This window comes from Panthera uncia, chromosome D4, assembly GCF_023721935.1.
Source record: "Panthera uncia isolate 11264 chromosome D4, Puncia_PCG_1.0, whole genome shotgun sequence".
Lineage (NCBI taxonomy): Eukaryota > Metazoa > Chordata > Mammalia > Carnivora > Felidae > Panthera > Panthera uncia.
Window position 1 is genome coordinate 56,556,581 of NC_064807.1, and position 22,509 is coordinate 56,579,089.

Consider the following 22,509-nt stretch of genomic DNA (forward strand, 5'->3'; position numbering starts at 1 on the left):
TCAAGCCTTCAAATGATTTGGTTACAGATATTTATAATACGTACATTTAAAACTATGTTAACTGATACAATGGAATATGATTTCAGGAAATGACTCAGCAAATGATTCCAAAAAACACCCCTGTAAGCTTTCATAATCTGAAACAAACAGCAAAATGAGGTAACCAAATGTACCAACAGGGGGGAAAATAGCTTTCTAATGAAGGCCTAAAGATATCTGTGAAAAATATTCTCTTTAAGTGAGTTGGTAGATCTCATTCAAAATACTGTAAGAGGCCCAAATTTAAGAATCTTAATAAATCACGTTTCAGAGAGTGTATAAAATCTAAATATGTGTTCACATTTTCCAGATTTTGCTCAAAAAAAAAAAAAGAAAGAAAGAAAAATTCAGGACAGAAAATCCTAATGAGATCTTGATACCTGGAGGCCTTGACTTGTTTTTTGTTTTGTTCTTTTGGGGCGGGTGGGGGCGGGGGGGAGAGAGTTAAAAAAAATTTCAAGATGATTATTCATGCAAAACAAAACGAAACCCCACAGCAGAGTTAAGATGGTAAAGCCAATATCGTTTTAGGAGAAAAGAGGAAGAAGGCAACAAACCAACATCTGCCTGCTACCTGGCGCATCGCTCAAGGTGGCAACAGCCGGGCATGAATCAACTGTTCCTTCTCTTCTGGTCGCCACACAGGCGCTCACCGTGGCTGGCGTGAGCTGGTTCAGAGCACATGCACATATGCTCCTAATCCGCACTACCCACCTAATAAGCAAGTCTGTACACATCTCTAAGGGCCCCATGCACAGAAAGACATTCCCAAAGAGAGATCAGTCACAAGAGGGCGACAATCCAGGATTTTACCAAAATAGACCCTGCTGCCTCCTAAGTTGCCAAATGCCTCTCAAAAATTTGCTGGACAAGGGATTGTATGACAAGAATTCATCGTCAGAGGGAGGGGAGAAAAGGCTACTTTTCCTAGTCATTAGTACAATGTGCCTTGTTAATTAGGTATCTATATAAATTAGAAAAAGTGCTTTACTTGCATGCTTCAATAAAATGAATACTGAGTGTAGTAGTGTTATGTTAGATCTGTACAGATATAAATTTTTTGCAGCTATATAAAAGAGTCTATGTATAAGATGGGCTTTTGCCATTTTCAACATGATTTTTTAATTAAAAAAAAGATTAAACTATACGTGATTTGTAATGTAGCTGATTATTATGCCAATAATTTTGGTCTTTAACACACTTTTTATTCATCAGGAACAGGTGGGGAGTGTCCCAATGAGTTAAAAGTAACGTGCACTTTACTACTGTTGAGATGTATTTCTGATGCACTGACAAATACAGGGGCAAACAAAGTGTGCAAAATCCTATTTGTATGACTAGATAGAGGCAACAGTGTCTGGAAAAGGGCAAAATTGTGCTTCTGTGTGAATTGACTTTACTGAACTCTAAGCTGGGATGAGTCTATGGAGACTTCAAGGGAAGGCAAGTAGCATGGCAGTAACAAGTCGTTAACACTGTCTGAGGAGAAAACTGACACAGAGCCAGCTGAGAGCTGAGTGAGGCTGGCGGAGAGTCCTCACAGTCCTGACTGGGATTATGCAGCTTGTGCTACTGCGAACAAAGCAATGACACCAACTGCAGGAAGAGGCAGACAATGCTGAATACAACAGAAGGAGAGGAATCGAAACATTGCTGGAAAAATGACTTTGAACAATCTAAATGATGCTCAATGAACCTATAAAAAAAAAAAAAAAACAACAAAACCCACACAGCTATGTATTTCAGATCGACTAAATGAAGGTCAATTCCTGTTTTACAGCATTATTTTTTATACAAAAATCAAATCTTCATTTATACTGCAAGTATTCTGGACCTGTTATATTAAATTTTTCTCAAACAAAAAAAAAATTTTAAAAGCAATAAAACATCAAAGCACATCAGGTCTAAGAATTCAAGCTGTCACAGCACTTGACCCATCCTGGAAATGAGGGTTTCCAGGAGAAGCACTACTAGACAACTTTCAGAATTGGAGGTTGGCAGGTGAATCAATACGAACAGAAATAGAGTTTTCTTAAAATATTTTAGTTGCCTATAAGAGCTTAACAAAGAACATATCAGAAGTCAAGCTGAATTAGTTAACAAATTTTGTTCTGGTGGAAGTAAAGGAGGTGAGACTTCGTGGGACGAGCGGTATTCTTAGAAATATATTACTCAAATATCTTCAGAATAGACTACAAATCTAAACATTAAAAAAAAAAAAATCACAGGTGCTTCCTGTAAGAAGCTTACTGGAAATGTAAAGGAAAAAAACAAACCATCAACATTCAAATCACTGATTGAAATGCTAATATTGCTAACTGATGATGTATGATATTGCACCTTCTTTTTGGAAACAGCAAGTTGGAGAGTACAAAATTTTTTCCCACAACAGAATCAAAAAATCAGGTTCATGGAGTGAGAATCTGTTACACTTTTTTTCTTAAGTGACCCACTCGGGACCACCGACGAAGAGAAGGTGACAGCTGCCTGAAGCAAAGGAAGAAGGCTTTTCTCATTCCATTCACTGGGAGGGAAGGGGATGGAGTATTCAATGCTTATCATTGATGCACCCTTAGCAATCAGTGTGCAACAGCAAACACAAGGGAAAAAACCAGTGTACAGTACTAGTGCTGTTTAAATAACACACCAGATTATACATTGCAGCATAATTAAAACTACACACACATTCTTGGTACATGCTGGTAGATAGGATCTCAGACACACGTTAGCGACCATGCCCTCACACAAGTAGTTGCACACACTCTCTCTCTCACACAGATACATTTATCACCAACAGTCACACGCTGCATTCATTTCCACTCACAGTTTCTGAAGGCTCTATATAAGGTAGATTGCTATATCATCTGGAGCTACCACTTTTTATAAAAGCACATGCTAAAAGATCACGTCCACTGTAATCTTGCAGCAACACTCGGAATGATCACACAAAAACCAGGGAATGTTAGTGCACACACAAAATTAAGCTAAAGAAAAAGTCTTTGGAGTTCCAATCACACGGTTAGTATAACAATCCCATAATTGTGAAGACTAATTGTAAGCTTTTATAGTTGATTAAGTCACACAGTGCAAAGAAAGGTCCATTGACCCTTTTGGTAAAGGGAGGGCTGGAAGCCACACAGATTAAGTTCAATGGATAGTCCGTATATACATGTGATGAGGAACACCCAAACTAAACTTGTGCTCTTAGGTTGGTCATTCTGAATCCCGATGCACTTCTGAAGCATCAGCTCGGCAAATTGGGCAAGTACGATTTGCCTAAAACATAAAAGAGAAAAAAACTTGTCCTAATTGTGAGTCACACAATGAAATACGTCAAAAGCAATAAACTATTTTTACCTCCCATATAGTTTTTACATTCTTTATTCCTTTAAAAAGGTACAAAGTAATCATTTAATCTTTCTTAAAAAAAAAATACACCATCAACTCAGACTTAGTAGCTGAGGATTTTCCTAATAGGTCTGTTTTATCACACCAACAAGATTACCTATCACCAGTTCAGATTTAATAACTAGCTTAAAACTCCATCTCAACAAATGGCACCACCATTTTTCGAGTTGCCAAAGGCAGAAACCTAAGCATTACCTGCTCTACGTTCCACATCCATCATTCATCAAATATTCCCATTTCTACATTTTGACAGTTCTCGAATCAGTCCTCCTCTTTTCATCCAATTGCCAGAACTTGTTCTCTGGCTAGCCCAGGACCCATTATTCCATCTCCCCATTTCTCAGAAAGATCTCTCCCTTTCTGGTCCCCGAACAGTGGCCAGTTGTCTTTCTAAAACACAATCTCAAGCACAGCCTTCCACACTGTTTCTGGGATCAAGTCCACACTCCCTCACACTCATAAGCCGGTCACTCACTGGCCATAGCTTTGAACGGCTCTTCTCTCGCCACTCTCGCTATCAGCCATACGGAATCTGTCATTTTTGGGTCAGTCTCTGTTCCCACATGACAGGGTTGTGAGTACATAAAATACTTTCTTCTTCTGAAAAGTTAAGACCCTTTGCCTTCAGGGTTCGGTTTGGGCTAAACTGGGCACCCTTAATCTGTGCTCACAGAGAAAAGACTGATTCTATTTTAACTTCTCTGTCTTCCTCACCAAACTGTAAACTTCTCTAACCCAGTGGTATTATCTCCTAATCAGAATGCTCAAAAAAAAAAACAAACCAAAACCAAAACAAACAAAAAAACAGTTGATCATCTTTAAATTATTTTACTGCATCATATTTTCATTCTACTATTATAAAATATAGAACTTGTGTCCTTTGGGTTTTTCAGATCTACAAAAGAAAAAATGATCAGAATTAAGTAAGAAGCACTAGAGGTTTATTTCCCAAGTAAATCTCTGACAAAGGAGCTCCAGTGAGGTCCACCTGTAAACTCTTAAGAGAAAAATGGCCCGTCAAGTTCAGGCCTTGTCCCCACACACCATGAGAAAGGAAACACTGATGACCAAGGACAGATAACTCATTTTCAAGTTACTCCCACATTAATGACTGTAGTTAATTTTTACTGATGTTTTCTCTTCATTCACAGAAATCATTGAAAATTTTGTCCCCTTACCCACTCTCCACAAGCAATGGATTTAAAACTACAGTCAGTAAAAAAGAATTCAATGTTACTCTCTTCACAGATACCATCTCTTTACCTTAAGCCATTTGTCGACACACTTGGCATGGAACTCGTGGTTACAGGGTAAAACTCTAAGTAGCTGCCTTGACTCAAAATCACACATGCATACTACACACCTAAAAAAAGCAAAAAGATCATTTAACCATAAAACCAAGTGGTTTCCTATTTTGTTATGACTACTGAAGCCTACAACACCATTTACCATCTCACTTTTCAAAATGTCATTTAAATTTTAAGACAAAGTAATCTATCAATACCCTGAAATAATCATAACCTTAAGACATTTAGTAAGAGTGCTTTGCTCTACTGAGAGATCATCATGAAAATTTTATTTTTAAAGTTTATTTTATTTAATTAAACAAATATTTTTAATATTTACTTATTTTGAGAGAGGGATAAGAGAGCGAGCAGGGGAAGGGTAGAGAGGGAATCCTAAGCAAGCTCCGCGATGTTAGCATGGAGTCCAATGCAAGACTCGAACCCATGAACCGTGAGATCATGACCCAAGCTGAAATGAAGAGTTGGGCGCTTAACTGACTGAGCTACCCAGGCACTCCCAAACTGTACACTTTAAATGTGAATTATATCTCCATAAAGTTGTTATTAGATAATAATAAGCAGAGTGTTTAGGTAAAAACCTCAATCTTTACATGTATGAGACTCTTCAATCTTACATAAACTATTCTAGGGGTGCCTGTGTGGCTCAGTTGGTTAAGCGTCTGACTTCAGCTCAGGTCGTGATCTCATGATTTGTGGGTTTGAGCCCCACGTCAGGCTCTGTGCTGACAGCTCAGATTCTGTGTCTCCTCCTCTCTCTCCCTCCCCCACTCTCTCTCTCTCTGTCTCAAAAATAAACATTAAAAAAATAAAAGTGGAGTGCCTGGTGGCTCAGTTGGTTAAGCATCCGACTTTGGCTCAGGTCATGATCTCGGGGTTCATGAGTTCAAGCCCCACATCGGGCTTTGTGCTGACAGCTCAGAGCCTGGAGCCTGCTTTGGATTCTGTGCATCTTCCTCTCTCTCTGCCCATCCCCTGTTTGCACTCTCTCTCTCAAGAAAAAAAATAAACATTAAAAAAATTTTTTTTAATAATAAAATAATCAAAAACAATTTCTAGGCAACCTCAAAATACAGAACAGCACTGTCCAACAAAACTTTCTGAGACAGAAATGTTGAACATCTTCCAACACAGTATCACTAGCTAGTGCAATAAACTTAACTTTAAAATTTTAAACAGCCACACATGACTAGTGGCTACCATACGGAACAGGCCTAGGGTATGCAATAGAGACTATTTATCAAGTTATCTTTGACTTTCAAGTTTTTATTTTACAAAGGTAAAAAAGGAAATTTCACATAGAGTGATGTCGGCAAAATGTACTTACAAAGTCTGCTCTGACTGGTGGTTATTAGGATTGAACCGATAAGAAGGAAGCTGTTCGATATCTGCTTTAGTCAGTCCTCGAGGCTTAGCCTCTCCCAGTCGCTCTGCCAGGTTTAAGAGGGCCTAGAAAGGGGGCAAAAGGAGTAAAAATTTTAATCTCTAAGTTTTCTATTTCAATAATCGAAAACCCCTACAACAAAAAACCGCAACCCTATCATTAATATGGAAAATTTTTAATACATACACTAGTAGAAAACAGCATAATGAACTTCCACATGCCAATTACCCAGACTCAACAATTCATGGCTAATTTCACCTAGTACTGTCCACTCCTAAATCCCAGATTATTTTGAAACAAAAGTAAAATATTGTATTTCATTGATAAAATAGTTCTGTGTATATCTTTAAAACAGTCTGTCAACTTCAGCCCTTCTGACATTTTGAGCTGGACAAAATTTCATTGGTGGTGGTGGTGGTGGGGGGGGGAGGGAGGCTGTCCTTGTGTATTGTGGGATATTTAGTAGCAGCCCCCAGCCTCCAGCTGCTGGATGCTAGTAACAGCACACCAATACTGTCTCCAGATGTTGCTAAATACCCTGGGGGCCAGGGTGGAGTAAAACTGTCCTCAAGTTGAGACTCACCATTTTCAAAAGTAAAAGAAGTTTTAAAAGAATATAATCACAGTAACATCACACCTAAAAAATTAACAATTCCTTAAATGTTAAGCATCTCTGATTGTTTCAATTATTTCCGAAAACACTTTTAAAAATAGTTGTTCAAATCAGGATCCAAATCAATCCGTACCTTACCACTGTTTGACAGGTCTCTAGTATCTTTTTTTAGATACTGTTTGTTCTGTTGAACAAACCGGGTCAATGGCTTGTACAAATTCACAGTCTGATTTTTGCTGACTGAACCTACCTACCCAAGATTTGTGTTTTCCTGTCCCCTGTACTTCCTATAAATTGGTGGCTTCAACTATTCCCATTAGGCTCATCATGCCTAGGACCATTAATCCATTAAAGATGGCAAAATGGTAATATTCTATCATTTTCTTAATTTATTAGATGAAATATTACTAATATTGAGCAACTGCCCCATATGAAACTGTACTCAGTAGCATAATTTAAATAGAAAAGGGTAGGCCAATGAGTTTTTTTCTTTTATTTTTTGAAGTCATCACTAAGAACTCATGGATTTTAAGACAGTTGTTATGTTTCAATATATGGCTGCTATTACACTTACTGATTTTACAACAGTACCTCCTTTCTCCCAGTTTTCATTGGTTCTAATTACTCATTTTGCTTTATTCTACAATTTTCCAGTCTTTCGTATGCTGCTTTCCCCTCTTTCTTAGGCTACCACAGGGTATACACAGAGAATGTATAACAATGAAATGATGATGGACAATGAGAGGAATAGAAGCAACTTCCCAAAATCTCAATAATTAATGCTGTGATATTTGAAGCCACAATGCTGTTTTCGATACAGCTTTATTTGGAGAATTGGGTCATCTAAATAAATTGCTCCTCCTTCACCATGCATGCCCCTAAGTCCTTTTAAAATGTTAGATAGCAAATTGTTAAATTTAATTGATGCTGATTACAATTAGCACATAAAATTTAGAATATAGCTGGTATTAACTGTTTTATACTACAGGACACTTGGGTCAATGAAAACAACTTAAGACAACTATATTCAATAAAGTATGATCATTAAGCCCTTACTGGGTGGAGGCTATGATAATCAAGTCTTCAATGAATTTATATGATCTAGCAAGCAAGACACCTGAAGGCAGAACATGACAAGTCTGCATGGCTTTCTTTTTGTTTTTAGGTTTACTTACTTTTTTAGGAGAGAGGGAGACGGACAGGGAGAGACAAAGGGAGGGAGGAAAGGAGAGAGGGAGAGCATGTACACATAAGTGGGGGAAGGGCAGAGAGGGAGAATCCCAAGGAGGTTCCACACTGTCAGTGCAGAGCCCAAGGCAGGACTCAAACTCTTGAACCGTGAGATCATGAACTGAGCTGAAGTTGGACACTTAACTGACTGAGCCACCCAGGCGCCCCAGTATGCATGGTTTCGTAAGAACTTTAAGAACAAAAAGGAGGGAGAAACTCATTTGGATCTGGAAATGGACTAGAAATGCCTTTCATAGACGTAGTATTTTTAGCTGGGTCTTAAAAGATGGCTAAGTTTTAAATGTGGAGGAGGAGGAAAGTTCTTAGGCAGAAGGACAAAGGGAGTAAAGGCACTTAGGCAAGAATGCAAAAGTATGTTTTTATTTGGCACTGGAATACCTTTCTAAACTGGATTTTAGGTCAAAACAAGAAAAGCAAAAAATTCTTGACTGGATTAAAGTATGACTGCAGAAGATCAAACATATTTAACCTAAAATATAGTTTAGAAAGGTAATGCCAAATAAAAATATTTTTCTTACACTGGGATAGTATATCACGGTTTTTTTCATTAATGGGTACATGATCATTTAATCAAGAGCTGTCTTTTTTGGCGACATGACTTATGACTTCCTTTTAGTACAGAATGCCTAAAGGACAACTAACTCCTTTGCAGAAAACTAAAGTCATCAGTGTAGAAACAAAACCAGAAAATCTTTACAGCCCCTTTCTCTCTCTAGAAATCTGGAAATGGAGGGGTACCTGGGTGACTCAGTCAATTAAGCATCTGACTTTGGCTCAGGTCATGATCCCACAGTTCCTGGGTTTGACCCCTGCATCAGGCTCTCTGCTGTCAACGCGGAGCCTGCTTGGGATTCTCTATACCCCCTACTCCCTCCCTCTCTCTCTCAAAAGTAAATAAAATACTAAAAAAATTAAATGGAAATGAAATCCAAAGGTCAGGGCAGTGTGACTATATATATAGAAAGAAAATGACACAATACCATTTTGAAAACTACAGAATATTATACCATCTGGCCTGATCTCTTTCACATGTGTTAAAAACAAAACAAAAACCAAAAAAAAAAACCAAACTAAAGGTGTTTTAAGATTGTGTATGTGTGTGTATGTATGTGTCTCTTCCCTGTCTCTAGCTTCTATTCACAGTGTCCAAATAGAGACTGAGTGAGGATGGAGTGAGAAAGAGAACTAGCAGTATCAAAACAAAGTGACACTGTCGCTCACATTCAACAATACAAAGCTGCCTTCCAACCCCTAAACTGCACCTCCTCTTCCTAACCTCCAATAATATGAGGCACCTGGGAGGCACCTTTCTCCCGCAATATTCACTTTAGTCACCAATGTTGTTCCTCAAGAATATCCAGCACTTTCCTACCTCAATCTCACGCATAAAGCAGCCTTCCCATCCTTCAGGAGCCAGGTTAAACAACTGTGCTTCCACAAAATCTTTTCAGAATATCCAATCATAATTCACTGCTTTCTCATGTACATTCTCTCAAAGGAATTATATATAATTCTAATACAGGACCAAAGTCTATCTCATTATCACAGCTGTGTGGTACATGTAGAAATATCCTTAAGGATGCTAACCACTTTTTGATATATTTGTATTGTGAAATGTACAACGATTTATCTAATACATGTTTAATTAGATGAATGAGTGAATGAGTAAAAAAATACTTCTTTTGTGTATAATACTATGCAAACAAACTCACAGTTCACCTACTAACCTCATAATTTTCTACTTCTCCATCTTCCACATCCAATTCAAAGCTGAAAGTTGGGCCCACTGCAGGTGGCACTGGAAGCATTGATCTGCAGTGAAATAATCAAAACTAGCATTGATACACTGGTACATCACTTCAATGAACAGGTGGGAAGAACAAGGCTAATGCTACAGGGATAAAGAACGGTCAGTGTTACTCAGTGGCAATTTTAATGAAATGGACTTTGCTAGCAATAAACAAAAACTGACATTTTAAAAATACCATTCAGAATAGCATAAAAAATATGAAATATTAGGGATTAGTTTAATAAAACATGTACAAGACCTATACAATTAAAAACTAAAAACACTGCTGGGAAAAATTTTTTTTAAATGAACAAATAAAGAAATATACTGTTGAGTGGACTAGAAGATGTCAATTCTCTTCCAAAACTGATTTACAGATTTCATGCAGTCCCTACACCAAAATCCCAGCAAGCTATGCTTTAGTAGAAACCTAGCTGATTTTAAACTTTGTATGGATCATTCAAGACTTTAAATCATTTTAAGAACCAAGTTCTGATACTGTCTGATTTTAAGACTTATAATAAAGCTATAATTATCAAAATAGTGTGACATTGGCGCATGGCCCTCTGCACAAAACATTTCCTACCCTTCTTAGAAATTAATTATAGGCACAAGACTAAATTCTAGCCAATGGGATGTAGGCAGGAGTATAAGACATGCAACTTCTAGGAAGTAGCCTTGAGAGGTGGGCAGAGAGATCCATTTTCATTTTTACTAGCTGGAGTATAGATGTAATGGCTAGAACTTGAGGAACCATCTTTAATCACATAGAGAAAGCCATAAAATTTTGAAGATGGTAGAACCATTCCTCAGTTATGGGGTAACAAACAATCCCTGAATTGCCTACTTCTGAACTTCATTCCATGAGAGAGAAAAAAAGAGCTATCACGTTTAACCCACGGGTGTATGTTACAAATGTAATCCTAACAATATTTCTAAGGCACAGATAACTTTTCTCTCTTCCCTTGAGAAAAGCAGCAGCATCGAAAGCTGGATAATCAAAGGTGACAAGTGATGACAGCTGCGTAAGAGGCAAAAACTGTCAATTTTTCTACCTTTTGATTTGTTAAACCTATTTTCTGGCTCACAAATTTCTTCCTCTCCCACTTCTCCCTTGTCCTTGGCTCTTCTCTTTAGTTCACCTTTAAATGGTCCCCCACCCCATCCACTCAACATTAAATAAAAACTAATATCTGGGGGTGCCTGGGTGGCTCAGTTGGTTAAGCGTCCGAGTTCAGCTCAGGTCATGATCTCGCAGTTCATGAGTTCGAGCCCCGTGTCAGGCTCTGCGCTGACAGCTTAGATCCTGGAGCCTGCTTCAGATTCTGTGTCTCCCTCTCTCTCTGCCCCTCCCCTGCTCATGCTCTGTCTCTATCTCTAAAAACATGAATAAACGTTAAAAAAAAAAAAAACCTAATATCTAACACAGCCTAAATTATAAATCACAGAGAAGATATTCATTTCATAAAATAAACTCTCAAGGGTGTAAAAATTCAGAATTCATTAAAATGAGAAAAACAGAACTTACAACACATATGGTAGTAAGCTGGGATGATAAGGGGGAGGTGGTATTGGCTGCTGGGATCGATATCTACTACGTCCTGTGAGCCTCCGAGGCATAAACGGAGGATAAGGCTGTAAGGGGAAAATGTTAAAACAATTTAAGATCATTCCACCTTTGCAACTATTTAATCTGTCAAACAGTCTCTCTTCTTAAAAAACCAACAAAGTTAAAAAAAAAAAAAAAACCCAAAGAAACCAAAATATCTACAAAGTTCTTTAAGTCACATTTCCTATGTCTTAAATGTTAACACAGACACAACTAGTTTAAAACATAAAAGTTAGGCGTAAGTTATCCAAGCAAGTAATAAATTAATAACAATGAATGAAAACTTACTACTCCAAAGGACACCTCCTGATGCAAAGGATCATGGGTTAGGAACTGCAAGGGAGCTGATGGAGGTAATGTTGGGGGATGGGCCGATGGAGGGTAAGTAAAACCTCCTACTGGAAGATGTTCTCCTAAGAGTTCCACTTCATTTTCTATCCTTTGCAGAGGCTGAGGGAGGAAAAACGCAAACTAATATATTAACATACTTCCAGTATATTAGATACCTAGTGTTTAGAGAGTGTTTTATAATAATAAAAATTAACTACCCACAAAACACTTTTAAGGCCATTTATTTCTTCATGTTTATATCAATCTAAATTCATACATGTGAACAGACTGTAGTATCTTCCTGTCTTTAATTGGATTTCAATAAGACACTTTCTGAAACACGTCATTAAACATTTCCACTATCCATTCAAAGATATCTTTCTTTGGGGCGCCTGGGTGGCTCAGTTGGTTGAGCGTCCGACTTCAGCTCAGGTCATGACCTCACGGTCTGTGAGTTCGAGCCCTGTGTTGGGCTCTGTGCTGACAGCTCGGAGCCTGGAGCCTGCTTCGGATTCTGTGTCCCCCTCTCTCTGTGCCCCTCCCCACTCATCCTCTGTCTCCCTCTGTCTCAGAAATAAATAAACATTAAAAAAAAATTTAAAAAAACCAAACAAACAAACAAAGGTATCTTTCTTTTTTTTTTTTGAAGTAGGCTCCACGCTCAACGTGGGGCTTGAACTCATGACCCTGAGATTAAGAGTCAAGTGCTCTAGCAACTGAGCCAGTCAGGCTCCCCCATACAGTTCTTTTATTATCTGAAACTTCTCTTTAAAAAGAGACAAAAAGGGTAAGTCAATCATATGAAAGTTAAAATTACTTTTTAGTCATATACACTTACCTACTCACAAAATTTTCAGGCACTTAATCTTTAAGAGATGAAATTGAGCATAGTATATATTTATCTATTTTTAAAGTTTGAGAGAGAGAGAAAGAGCATGCACACATGAGTGGGGGAGGGAGGGACAGAATCCCAAGCAGGCTCCACGCTGTCAGCACAGAGCCCAACACGGGGCTTGATCTCACCAACTGTGAGATAATGACCTGAGCTGAAATCAAGAGTCAGCTGCTCAATTGACTGAGCCACCCAGGCGTCCCACATAGGGTATATATTTATAAAGCAAAACCAGGGCTAAAAGGGATAAAATTCAGCAGGCATGATGCTGTATTTCTAATACATCAGACAGATCCTTGTTGTTGTCACTAAACAGCCATGTAACTTTTATATAAATAATGTAACATGAACCTCATTATTTATTATCTACAGAACTGACATGTTCATAGCCTACTTCAAAAGTGTATTATGAACACTGAGACAATGTACAAAATCAAAGCACAGAGCATGTTTTTTTCTTGACAGTAGCTTTACTAAGGTATAATTCACATACTATAGAAATGACCCTCTAAGGAGTACAATTCAATAGATTTTGGTAGATGCACAAGAGTTGTGTAACCATCACCACTACCTAATTCCATAGCATTTTCATCCCTCCACCCCCGACCTGTGCCCATCAAGCAGTCCACTACCCAATTTCTCCAGTCCTCCCCAAGCCCTGGACAACTGCCAATCTACCTTCTGTTTCCAAAGTTTGCCTGTTCTGGACATTTCACATGTGTGAAATCATGTGTGTCCTTTGTATCTGGCTTCTGTCACTTAGCATAATGTTTTCAAGGCTCATCCATCTTGTACTTAGTACAACAGTACTTCATTCCTGTTTATAGTTAAAAAAATTATCCACTGCATCAGCTGATGAGACATTTGAACTCTTTCCACTTTTTGGCTATTAGGAATAATGCTGCTATGAACACTTATGCTTAAATGTTACTCTGACTTCCCCTTGCAGTTAGGCAGTATCAATACATTATTCAAACATAAGTGGTTACACTTTAATGTGGGAGCTTATGCATGGTTGAGAGAAATTACAACGGCTGACACTGTGATAACACAACCTAAGTTCTGAATTGATTATGTGACCGGACCTTTTAAAGGATTCCAAACCCAGGAATAAGTGATGGCTAAATTTTGTTTTAACCTTGAATTCCCAGGTAATGGAAACTAAGAAACATCTTGGCATCAATCCTGCCCTGATTCTAATAAAAGCTTTTCTTGTAGAAGTAGTTCTAACTTTTTGGATTAGCCAAACTTCTGTCAAAATTGGCTTCTACAGTTTTCAGGAGAGCAGCCATTAAGTTCACCTCTACCTGAGACCCAGCATGGTGCATAAATCCTTGGTAAAGGATGGTTAGGTTCTGTAGAATACACTGTCAAGTTCCTTTCACAGGGCTGAAATCTTTACCCATGCCTGATGGTTCAGATGCTCAATTTGGCCAGTCCAAAAGATATCTGGACCTTCTTCCTGTGCCCTCCCTTCCTCTTCTACAGTGCTTATCCCTCCTCCAACCCCCTACCCTCCAAAATATGCCTCTTAGCTATATTCCAGTCCCAAGACAGAATTATGTTAACAGACGATCTCATCTTCTTTTCATCAGAATACAGAAAAACAGGACTTAAGAAAAAAAAAGATTGAGGGTCAGAAAGTTACTTTACTTGCCTAAATGAATAAAATTATTGTGGCAAGTATAAACAATTTTATATTTTCACTTTCTATTTCAGAAATACATAAAAGGAAAAAACAGAACTGAATTTTTCTTCAGATTTACTTCCTGCAGGACTGCCGATATGAGAGAAGAAATTTAAATTATACAAAACACATATAAAAGAACTAGAAGGGCTCCTAGATGGCTCAGTCAGTTAAGCGTCTGACTCAGCTCAGGTCTTGATCTCAGGGCGAATTCAAGCCCCACCCTTTAAGGAAAAAAAAAAAAAAAAAAAAAACAACTAGGAAAATTTAAGAAAGCAAGTTAATTGTAGGTAAATATGCTTGTTATTTTTTTGTAGGTCTGTGAATTCCCTGATTCTTTTAAGAATCTAAATTATAGTTTTTAAATGGTAACAAATTACATCTACTAAATTAATCTGCCTCTTAGGGTCTCTACACATTCTGTGAAAATTAAAGACACAAGAGCAGATACCTACCGATCGTGATTGCTGTGTCTGGAAAGGGACAAACTGGCCCGGTGGCGGCAAATGAGGCGGATGATGGGGAGAAAGGTGAGGAGGATGTAAAAGAAATGGGTCACTAGAAATAAGGGGTGGGAACGCAGCATATGGTACTGGTAAGTGCTGAACTGAACATGCTTGAAGCATCTGTAAAAGATAGTGTTATTTGTTGTTAAAAAGTATCAGAATGTATAACCAGTGGTAACAATTTTTTAAAAGTCTATACATTGAGATTGAAATATCATTGCCATACCCCTCTCAAAATACCAAAATGTTTTAGTAACCTATATTAACAATGAAACAAGTATATTTTTTCATCTGTTAGTAAAATACTGGTAATTAGTACTTAATTCTGTATTTTATACAGTTCTCACAAATTAGTCAAAACACCTAATGTCCTATGAAATGGGGTGAAAAGTGTTGCACAGAAGAGGAAGCCCTCTCTACTTGACTGAAGAAGTAGCAGGTATTACTGCTTTCCTTTCCAAGAAGTTCTCCTTTACAATCTTAGAGAAATGTTTTTATTTCTAGAATTTTTATATTTATTAAGAGCCCGATTCACAGTTAAGTGCTTTATGTTATGTCTCTCATAATTTTAGTCTGCTAATTTAGTACACTGACTCCATAATCTCTTACTGAGAAACCAAACCTAGCTTGGGATAAATAAGTTAAACTAGTGTTGGTGTTTATGTGTTCCTTTTAATCTCAAATTGAAATAAGGATATTAGGATTATATTTAGATTCAGCAAAGTGCTTTCCTTTGAAGACCTTAGACAGTCATTTAAATCCTCTGGATTACAGTGAAATAAGGAGGTGAAATAAGGAGGTTGGACTGGAGGTTGGTAGAATAAAGGATAAAACATAAGCTTAAAAGGCAGAAAGAAGTGGGTGTGAATCCCTGTTCTCTCATACTAATTGTCTCTGGGACATTTTTCAATTTCATCACCTAGAAAATGGGGATACCATTTTTACTACAGCGGGCTTCCTCTAGTGTTAAATAAGTAACACCAAGCACTTGAAGTGCCTGTTAGAATCCCGTAAGTGCTGAGACTATTACTGTTGATCAGTAAAGCCTGTGAGACTTTATAACTAACTAGTTCAATATCCTATGTTAGTACCCTCAACTCAACCTTTATCAAGGTTTAATTATAAACAATGTTGATATATGAGGGACCATGCTTTGATCTTCAGGATATTCAAATATGTATAAATTTAGTTAATGTAAAAATACATCAAGTTTTAAAGCTAATTTTATTAAACTGTCATTATAAGTATACTTTGAGACTTCTGTTGCAATAAAATTGCCCTTTACTTGGAAGTGAAAAGCTTTTTACAAAAGGCAGTCTCTTCAATTCTGTTTGCTTACACGACACACTTAGCCATTCTAAAGAGGGGCTGCGGACTTACCGGAGGAGGCACACTACAGACAGGGAGGTGCTGTCCACTGAAAACCACAGAGCATCCTGGGACCTGTTGGGTACTGCAAGCAGGGATGTGCTGGCCTGTGCAGAGTGGAATCCCATGCGGTGCCACTGTTGTTACCGTGTAAGAAACAGGGACAGTGCCCTGATGGAGCTATCAGGAAAGAAAAACAGAACCTTAGAACTTCAGCTATTTGGGTAAAACATCAACTACTAAAAATTTAAATCTGGGCCTTTATTGATTCCCTTCTCAGTTACATAGATTTCCACAATATACTTCTCCAACAGCTTCAACCAGAATATTCTTTGTCATTATATAGGAAAGCTGTTTCAAGAATAGTATATGAAAACCAGAGAACTGGGATTCAACTCTACCCTCAAAAAGACTTGAAAAGGCCAAGAAAATAATGACTTGATGTATTAAGTCTTCTTGCCTCCTTTACAGAATAAACTTTTCTAGAGGAAACTTGAAACATGAAAGCTCCTACCTTCTAATATCTAGCCACATCCAATATGAAAAAAATTTTTTATGTAAATCCAACTAGTAAAACAATGTAAAGTAGTATAAAATAAGTTAAATAATTTCCTTCTCTCTTGGCCAGTCTTATTCCTATCCTACCTGAAGCTCCATAAGCACACAAATATATATATACACGATTATCCACAAATCGATGTCATGTTTATTTTCTTTTCCTTAACAAAAATGAGATATTGCTCTGCAACTTACTTTTTTCATTTAGTATTGTAGAGATCTCTTCAAGGGAGTTAAAGTCAATTCATTGTTTTTGATACTAGCCAGATATTTCAAGTACACTCACTCAATACAGTCCTATCATTAATATACTAATGGGATATTCAAGTTGTTTTCACTCTTTCGCCAACACAAACACATTGTAAAAAAAATATCACTGAACATATCCCTACATACTAGTAGTTTCATTTATTTTGGAGGGATTACTGGGTAAAGGGTGAATTTTAAATTTTTTGCAAAAGGCTGAGTAAGCCACAGTCCTAACAGTCTATATAGGGCCCATTTCCCAGCACCTCCACTCAAAGTAGATGTACTTTCATTGCAAGTGTTCTTACCTACCTGAAGAATGAAAAAACAAAAACAGCACTTGCTCTGTAAACTGTATCCTTTACTTGCTGCCCATTGTCTATTAGGTTTTCTGTCACATTCATTTATAGTTTGTTTTTAGAGACACAACTACTGCTTGTCATGTCTAATAAAACTGTTTTCCCAGCATATGTTTTATCTTTTGATAAACCTTTTAATGGTTAAAGTGTATCTTCCATGAATTTATATTTCTTGGACACAAAGTGTAGCTTTTGTAGTTCCCTTTATTGATGAGGTTATACATATAAGTTCCTAAATTTTCTGATACCTTTATTTTTTACATTTAATTTATACTCCAACTAAAACCGGTTTTTGTTTATAGTGTGAGGTAAGCGCTAATTTTTTCTTGAAATACTTGTTTCATTTATTAAGATGTCCTTTTTCTCTATAAAGGGAAATGCCATCTTTTTCCATTCAGTAACTTCCCACTTATATTTTGTGCCAAATTTGTGCTGCTTCTGTTATAGTACCTTACTAGAAAAGTTAGTACCTAGGAAGACAAATTCTTATTACCATACTTTTTTTATTGGCCATTTTCACACATTTATTCTTATGTAATTTCTATTAATCTGTGTTAAAGGTTATGTTATTTTATAAAGGACACATAATTTTATTTTAAGGCTTTTCATTGGAATATTATGCCACATATTCAATACTATAGTACTGTCCTTCAAGAAATTACTTTCCTTCATAAAGATGTATTACTCTTACAAAATTTATTCCTCAAAGCTCCTTTAAAGTTTATAGGTTTTAATTATATTGTCAATGGTTTTTTTCTATTTCCATATAAATTGGTTAGCACTATGAGAAAAGTTAGATTTTTATGTATTTTGAAACTAATAATCTGATCCAACTTAATTCCAGAATTTAAAAAATCACTTTCCTATGTATACAATTCTACCTGTTCAATCAAAGATTCAACCTAATTATTTACTTGTCTTTTTGCTTTAGTGATAAAGAACCGTCAAAAATGATGTTCAAAGGCATTCATATCTGATTTTCATGGAAATGTTTACTGAATCTCTTTTTATGTTCTGGTTCATAGCCTTTTCCATGAAAATACTGCAAATACTTTCTTCCAAGCAGTGACTTGCTTTTTCACTTTTTAAATACTATCTTTGGATACGCAGTAATTTTTTATTTTAATGAAATATACCATGTTGGGGTTTTATTAAGTGGCTATTTATATATCCTGTTTAGGAAATCTTTGCCTACCTTATGAAGGCAATCTCCTTTAACTACTTAATTTTTTACCTTTCACATTTAGATCTAGAACCCAACTTTATTTTTGTGTAGGATACTAAGTAGGAGTCAAGGTTCAAATTGATCTGCACTGTACCCAGTTGTTACCACACCATTACTAAGACCGACCTCCCTTTCCTTCCCTGAATTCCTTTAGCACCTGTGACAAATAAATGTTTAAGTTTATTTCTGACCATATATCAACAGTTCTATGTATGATTAGTACTCTTCCTATGTCTTAAGAAAGCCTTCCCTACTTTAAGATCATGAAGCTATTGCTACATTACTTTCTCAAAAGCTTATAGTTTTGCCATTAACATTTACATCTTTATCTACCCAGAACTGCTTTTGTGAATGGCAGGTGATAAAGGATCCAGTTTCATATTTTCATTTGGATACCCAATTGTCCCAGGATCATTTATTAAAAATTCTGTCTTCTTCCAACTCATTTGTTGAAGTCATTTATCATTCAAGTATTCACAAATATGTGGGTTTATTTCTGGGCTTTATGTTCTACTTCATTAGCCTATTTAGTGTTCTGGCATTAGAATCACCTAAAACAGGTTGCTGGGTCCACACCAAGAGTTTCTGAATCACAACGTCTAAGGTAGTCTGAAAATTTGCATTTCTAACAAACATGTAGGTGATGTTCTGCCCACCAGATTATCTAGGACATACTTTGAGAATCACTAGACCAGAGTGGCAGTAGGCCAACTATTTCAGAAAGAGCCAGAAAGTGAATATTTTAGGATTGTGGGCATCTTAATCTCTGCACAAAACAGCCATAGATGATAAACAAGCATAGTTGTATTTCAATAAAACTCTACAAAAACAGCCAGCAGTAGTTTGCTTTTCCCCACTCTAGGTAATTCCAGGTCCTTTATAAAATGCCATAGAAATTACAGAATCAGCTGCCCAAGGTACACCAAAAACTTACTGGACATTTATTGGACATTACATTATTTTTATCTATTCCATGTCAGTTTTGACAACAAGCAGTTTTTACAAAATTGGATCTTTCAAGCCAAACCTTCAGTATTTAGATAAGTGTTCTTTAAACTGCCCCAACAAAGTTTTATAATCTTCTACATAGAAATCTTAAACATCTTTTGCTAAGATTGTTGCATAACTTCCTGCATACTATTTTGACTTTTCAGTGAAACTTTTTTACTTGAATATTATGGAGAATTTCAAACATGCTCAAAAGTAGTGTAATGAACCCCTATATGTAACACTTAGCCTCCAAAACCATTAACCCATCAACTTCCATCAACTTCTCCCTTTCCTGTATTTTGTTGAAGCAAATCCCAAGAATCCATCATTTAATAAATATTTTAGTACGTATTCCTGGAAGACACAATCACAATAGCATTATTAACATCCCTTAGGAAAATAAGGTATATCCCTTAAAAATAAAGTATTCTAGTTCAAAATTCCAATTGTGTCATCAATATCAAAAATTTTAAACGCATTTTTCTTTTTTTGGATCAGAATCCAAAAATGGTTTACATATTGCAGTTAATTAGAAGACCTCTAAGTTTGTAACTGCCACTTGCATCACCCTTCCTCACCTTCAGCACCACAGCTTATCTCTTGAAACAATCTGGGTTGTTTAGCATAAAAATATCTTTTTACAAGTTTTTATTATGTTTGATTCTGGTATAGAAAAACACAACTGATTGTTGACAGCTGTTTTTGTAACCTATCAATCTGTTCAATTCTTAATTCTAATGTTCACCTAAGATGCTCTGCAATTTTTCTATGCATTATCATCATTCCACCTGCAGATAGTGATGGTGTTATTTGTTCTTATTCTTACACTCTTTTTCTTGCCTTCTGTCCTGGTTTAGCTTCCATAATAATACTGGGAACAGAATTCATCTATTTCTATGGACTTACCTATTCTAGACATTTCATATAATTGTGGCCCTTTGTGACTGGTTTACTTAGCATGTTTTCAAGGTTAATCCATGGTGTAGCATGAATTAGTACTTCACTACACATTTAAGTGAATATTTCATTGTATGGATATGCCATATTTTATCTATTCAACTGATGGACATAGAGTTACTGATTTCTGTACATATAATCTGTATTTGAGCAATGTATCAAATCCTTTCAAATTAGTATTTGTGTTTTCTTCTACAATTACACAACGAGGAGAAAAATACAATTATTTCTTTCACTGCTTTACATCCATTACTACATTATCTTACTACATTTGGTAGAACTAACATTAAATAAAAATGGACAGAACAAACACTGCTAGTTGCTGATTCATTGCTGGCCAATTAGGATAAAATTAGGATAATTTTATTTATTATATTTAAGTAATTTCCTTCTTGTCCTATCTTATTAGAGTCTTTACTAAATTTTAACTGACTTTTCAACATCTTCTGATAAAATCACTATCATTTTCTCCTATTATTTGTTGATGTAATATGAATATTTTCATATTAAGCTATCCTCTTATTTGGAATAAACCTTGTTTATTCATAGGTTACTCTTTTTGATACATTGCTAGATTGTATTTCTAAACATCTACTTAGAAAATCTTTCTGTGGGGGTGCCTGGGTGGCTCAGTCGGTTGAGCATCTGACCTCAGCTCAGGTCATGATCTCGCGGTTCGTGAGTTTGAGCCCCGCATCCAGCTCTGTGCTAACAGCTCAGGGCCTGCTTTGAATTCTGTGTCTCCCTCTGTCTCTGCCCCTCCTCTGCTAGTGTTCTCTTTCTCAAAATTAAATAAACATTAAAAAATTTTTTTTAAAAATCTGTGTATTCGAGAGTTTTCTTCTACCGTTCTTTGGGGATAGTTTCTACAGAAACTAAAGATAGCAATCCCCATTTTATTTTTATTATTTTTATTTACTTTATTATCTTTATTTACTCTTGATATTAAAATGATGTGGCTTTCATAAAGTAATCAGAAAACTGGTCTTAAGAAAAGCCTAGAATCATTTGTGTATTATTACATGAGTGTTCCTTAAAGATTAGAAAAATCATCTGTGAAGCCATCTGGTCACTGTACTTCTTCAATGGTAAATCTTTAAGTAGCTTTCACACTTATGTGGTAATTCAAAATTTTCTATTATTGTTGGTTCAACTTTGGAACTTCACATTTTCTGTTGCCCCAGAGTTATATATAGACTTTCATTATAATAGCTAACAACAAAGTTAATTAAGCTAATACCGGAGTACTTATCACTGGTACTAGTTTAAGTGATCAAAATAATTCAATTATTCCAACATCCCTTATAAAATAGTTGTTTTTATTTTACAGTTGAAGAAAATTCTTTGAATGTTTCCTATGTGTATGGATATAGATCTTTTTATCAATCCTACTCTTATTTATGTATTTGTTCTTTTCTCCTTACCCAAGCTCACAAGGTGCTTGCCATTCTTATCAATTTTTCAAAGCACCAGGACTGGGTTTCCTTTGTGCTGCTTCAAAACAGATTTCCATATTATTAATTTTAATTGTATTTCCTAGTAATTTATTCTTCTCAATTCTTTTTGGTTTACTCTATTTTCCCCCCCTAATTACTCAAGCAATTAGTTCATTTATTTTCAATTTTTAAAACAAATAACGAAGGTTTATAAAATTTTCTCAGAAAACAGTTCTAGGCATATGACTTTGATAGGATTTTTCCTTTAATTTTCCTTAATTATAATCTGCCTCAAATATTTCAGTGTCATTTTTTAAATCAATTTTCAAACTTATAATTTATAGTTGTATCAGATTATGACCACAAAGAATGTGGTCTAGAAAATGTTTTCTTTTTAGAACTTCTTATTGCATGATAAATTTTTTGAATTGTTTCATTAACACAAGGGAAGAACAAGTCTGATAGAAGATGGTGCCTGGGAGATATTTTCTTTCAATTTTTTCATTGTTTCCACACTCTAGTGTAGATGAAAAAAAGGGATGCTAATCTGAGTCTCTT

The 22,509-nt window shown here is 36.2% G+C and overlaps 1 protein-coding gene across 11 annotated transcripts in view; it reads right to left on the reverse strand.

Moving 5' to 3' along the window:
- Window positions 1–3,078: 3,078 nt before the first annotated feature.
- Window positions 3,079–22,509, reverse strand: part of RNF38 (ring finger protein 38) — a 64,974-nt gene continuing 45,543 nt past the window's right edge. For 10 of the 11 annotated variants that reach the window (XM_049626393.1, XM_049626418.1, XM_049626448.1 and 7 more), the window contains 8 exons: window positions 16,193–16,360; window positions 14,762–14,932; window positions 11,686–11,868; window positions 11,317–11,423; window positions 9,727–9,811; window positions 6,079–6,200; window positions 4,711–4,810; window positions 3,079–3,315 (listed from right to left, as the gene is read on the reverse strand). In XM_049626393.1, the coding sequence (XP_049482350.1) occupies window positions 3,253–3,315; window positions 4,711–4,810; window positions 6,079–6,200; window positions 9,727–9,811; window positions 11,317–11,423; window positions 11,686–11,868; window positions 14,762–14,932; window positions 16,193–16,360 (999 nt within the window). In that variant the 3' untranslated portion in view covers window positions 3,079–3,252. The remainder of the gene's footprint in view (window positions 3,316–4,710; window positions 4,811–6,078; window positions 6,201–9,726; window positions 9,812–11,316; window positions 11,424–11,685; window positions 11,869–14,761; window positions 14,933–16,192; window positions 16,361–22,509) is intronic. The other variant, XM_049626400.1, reaches the window with a different exon arrangement.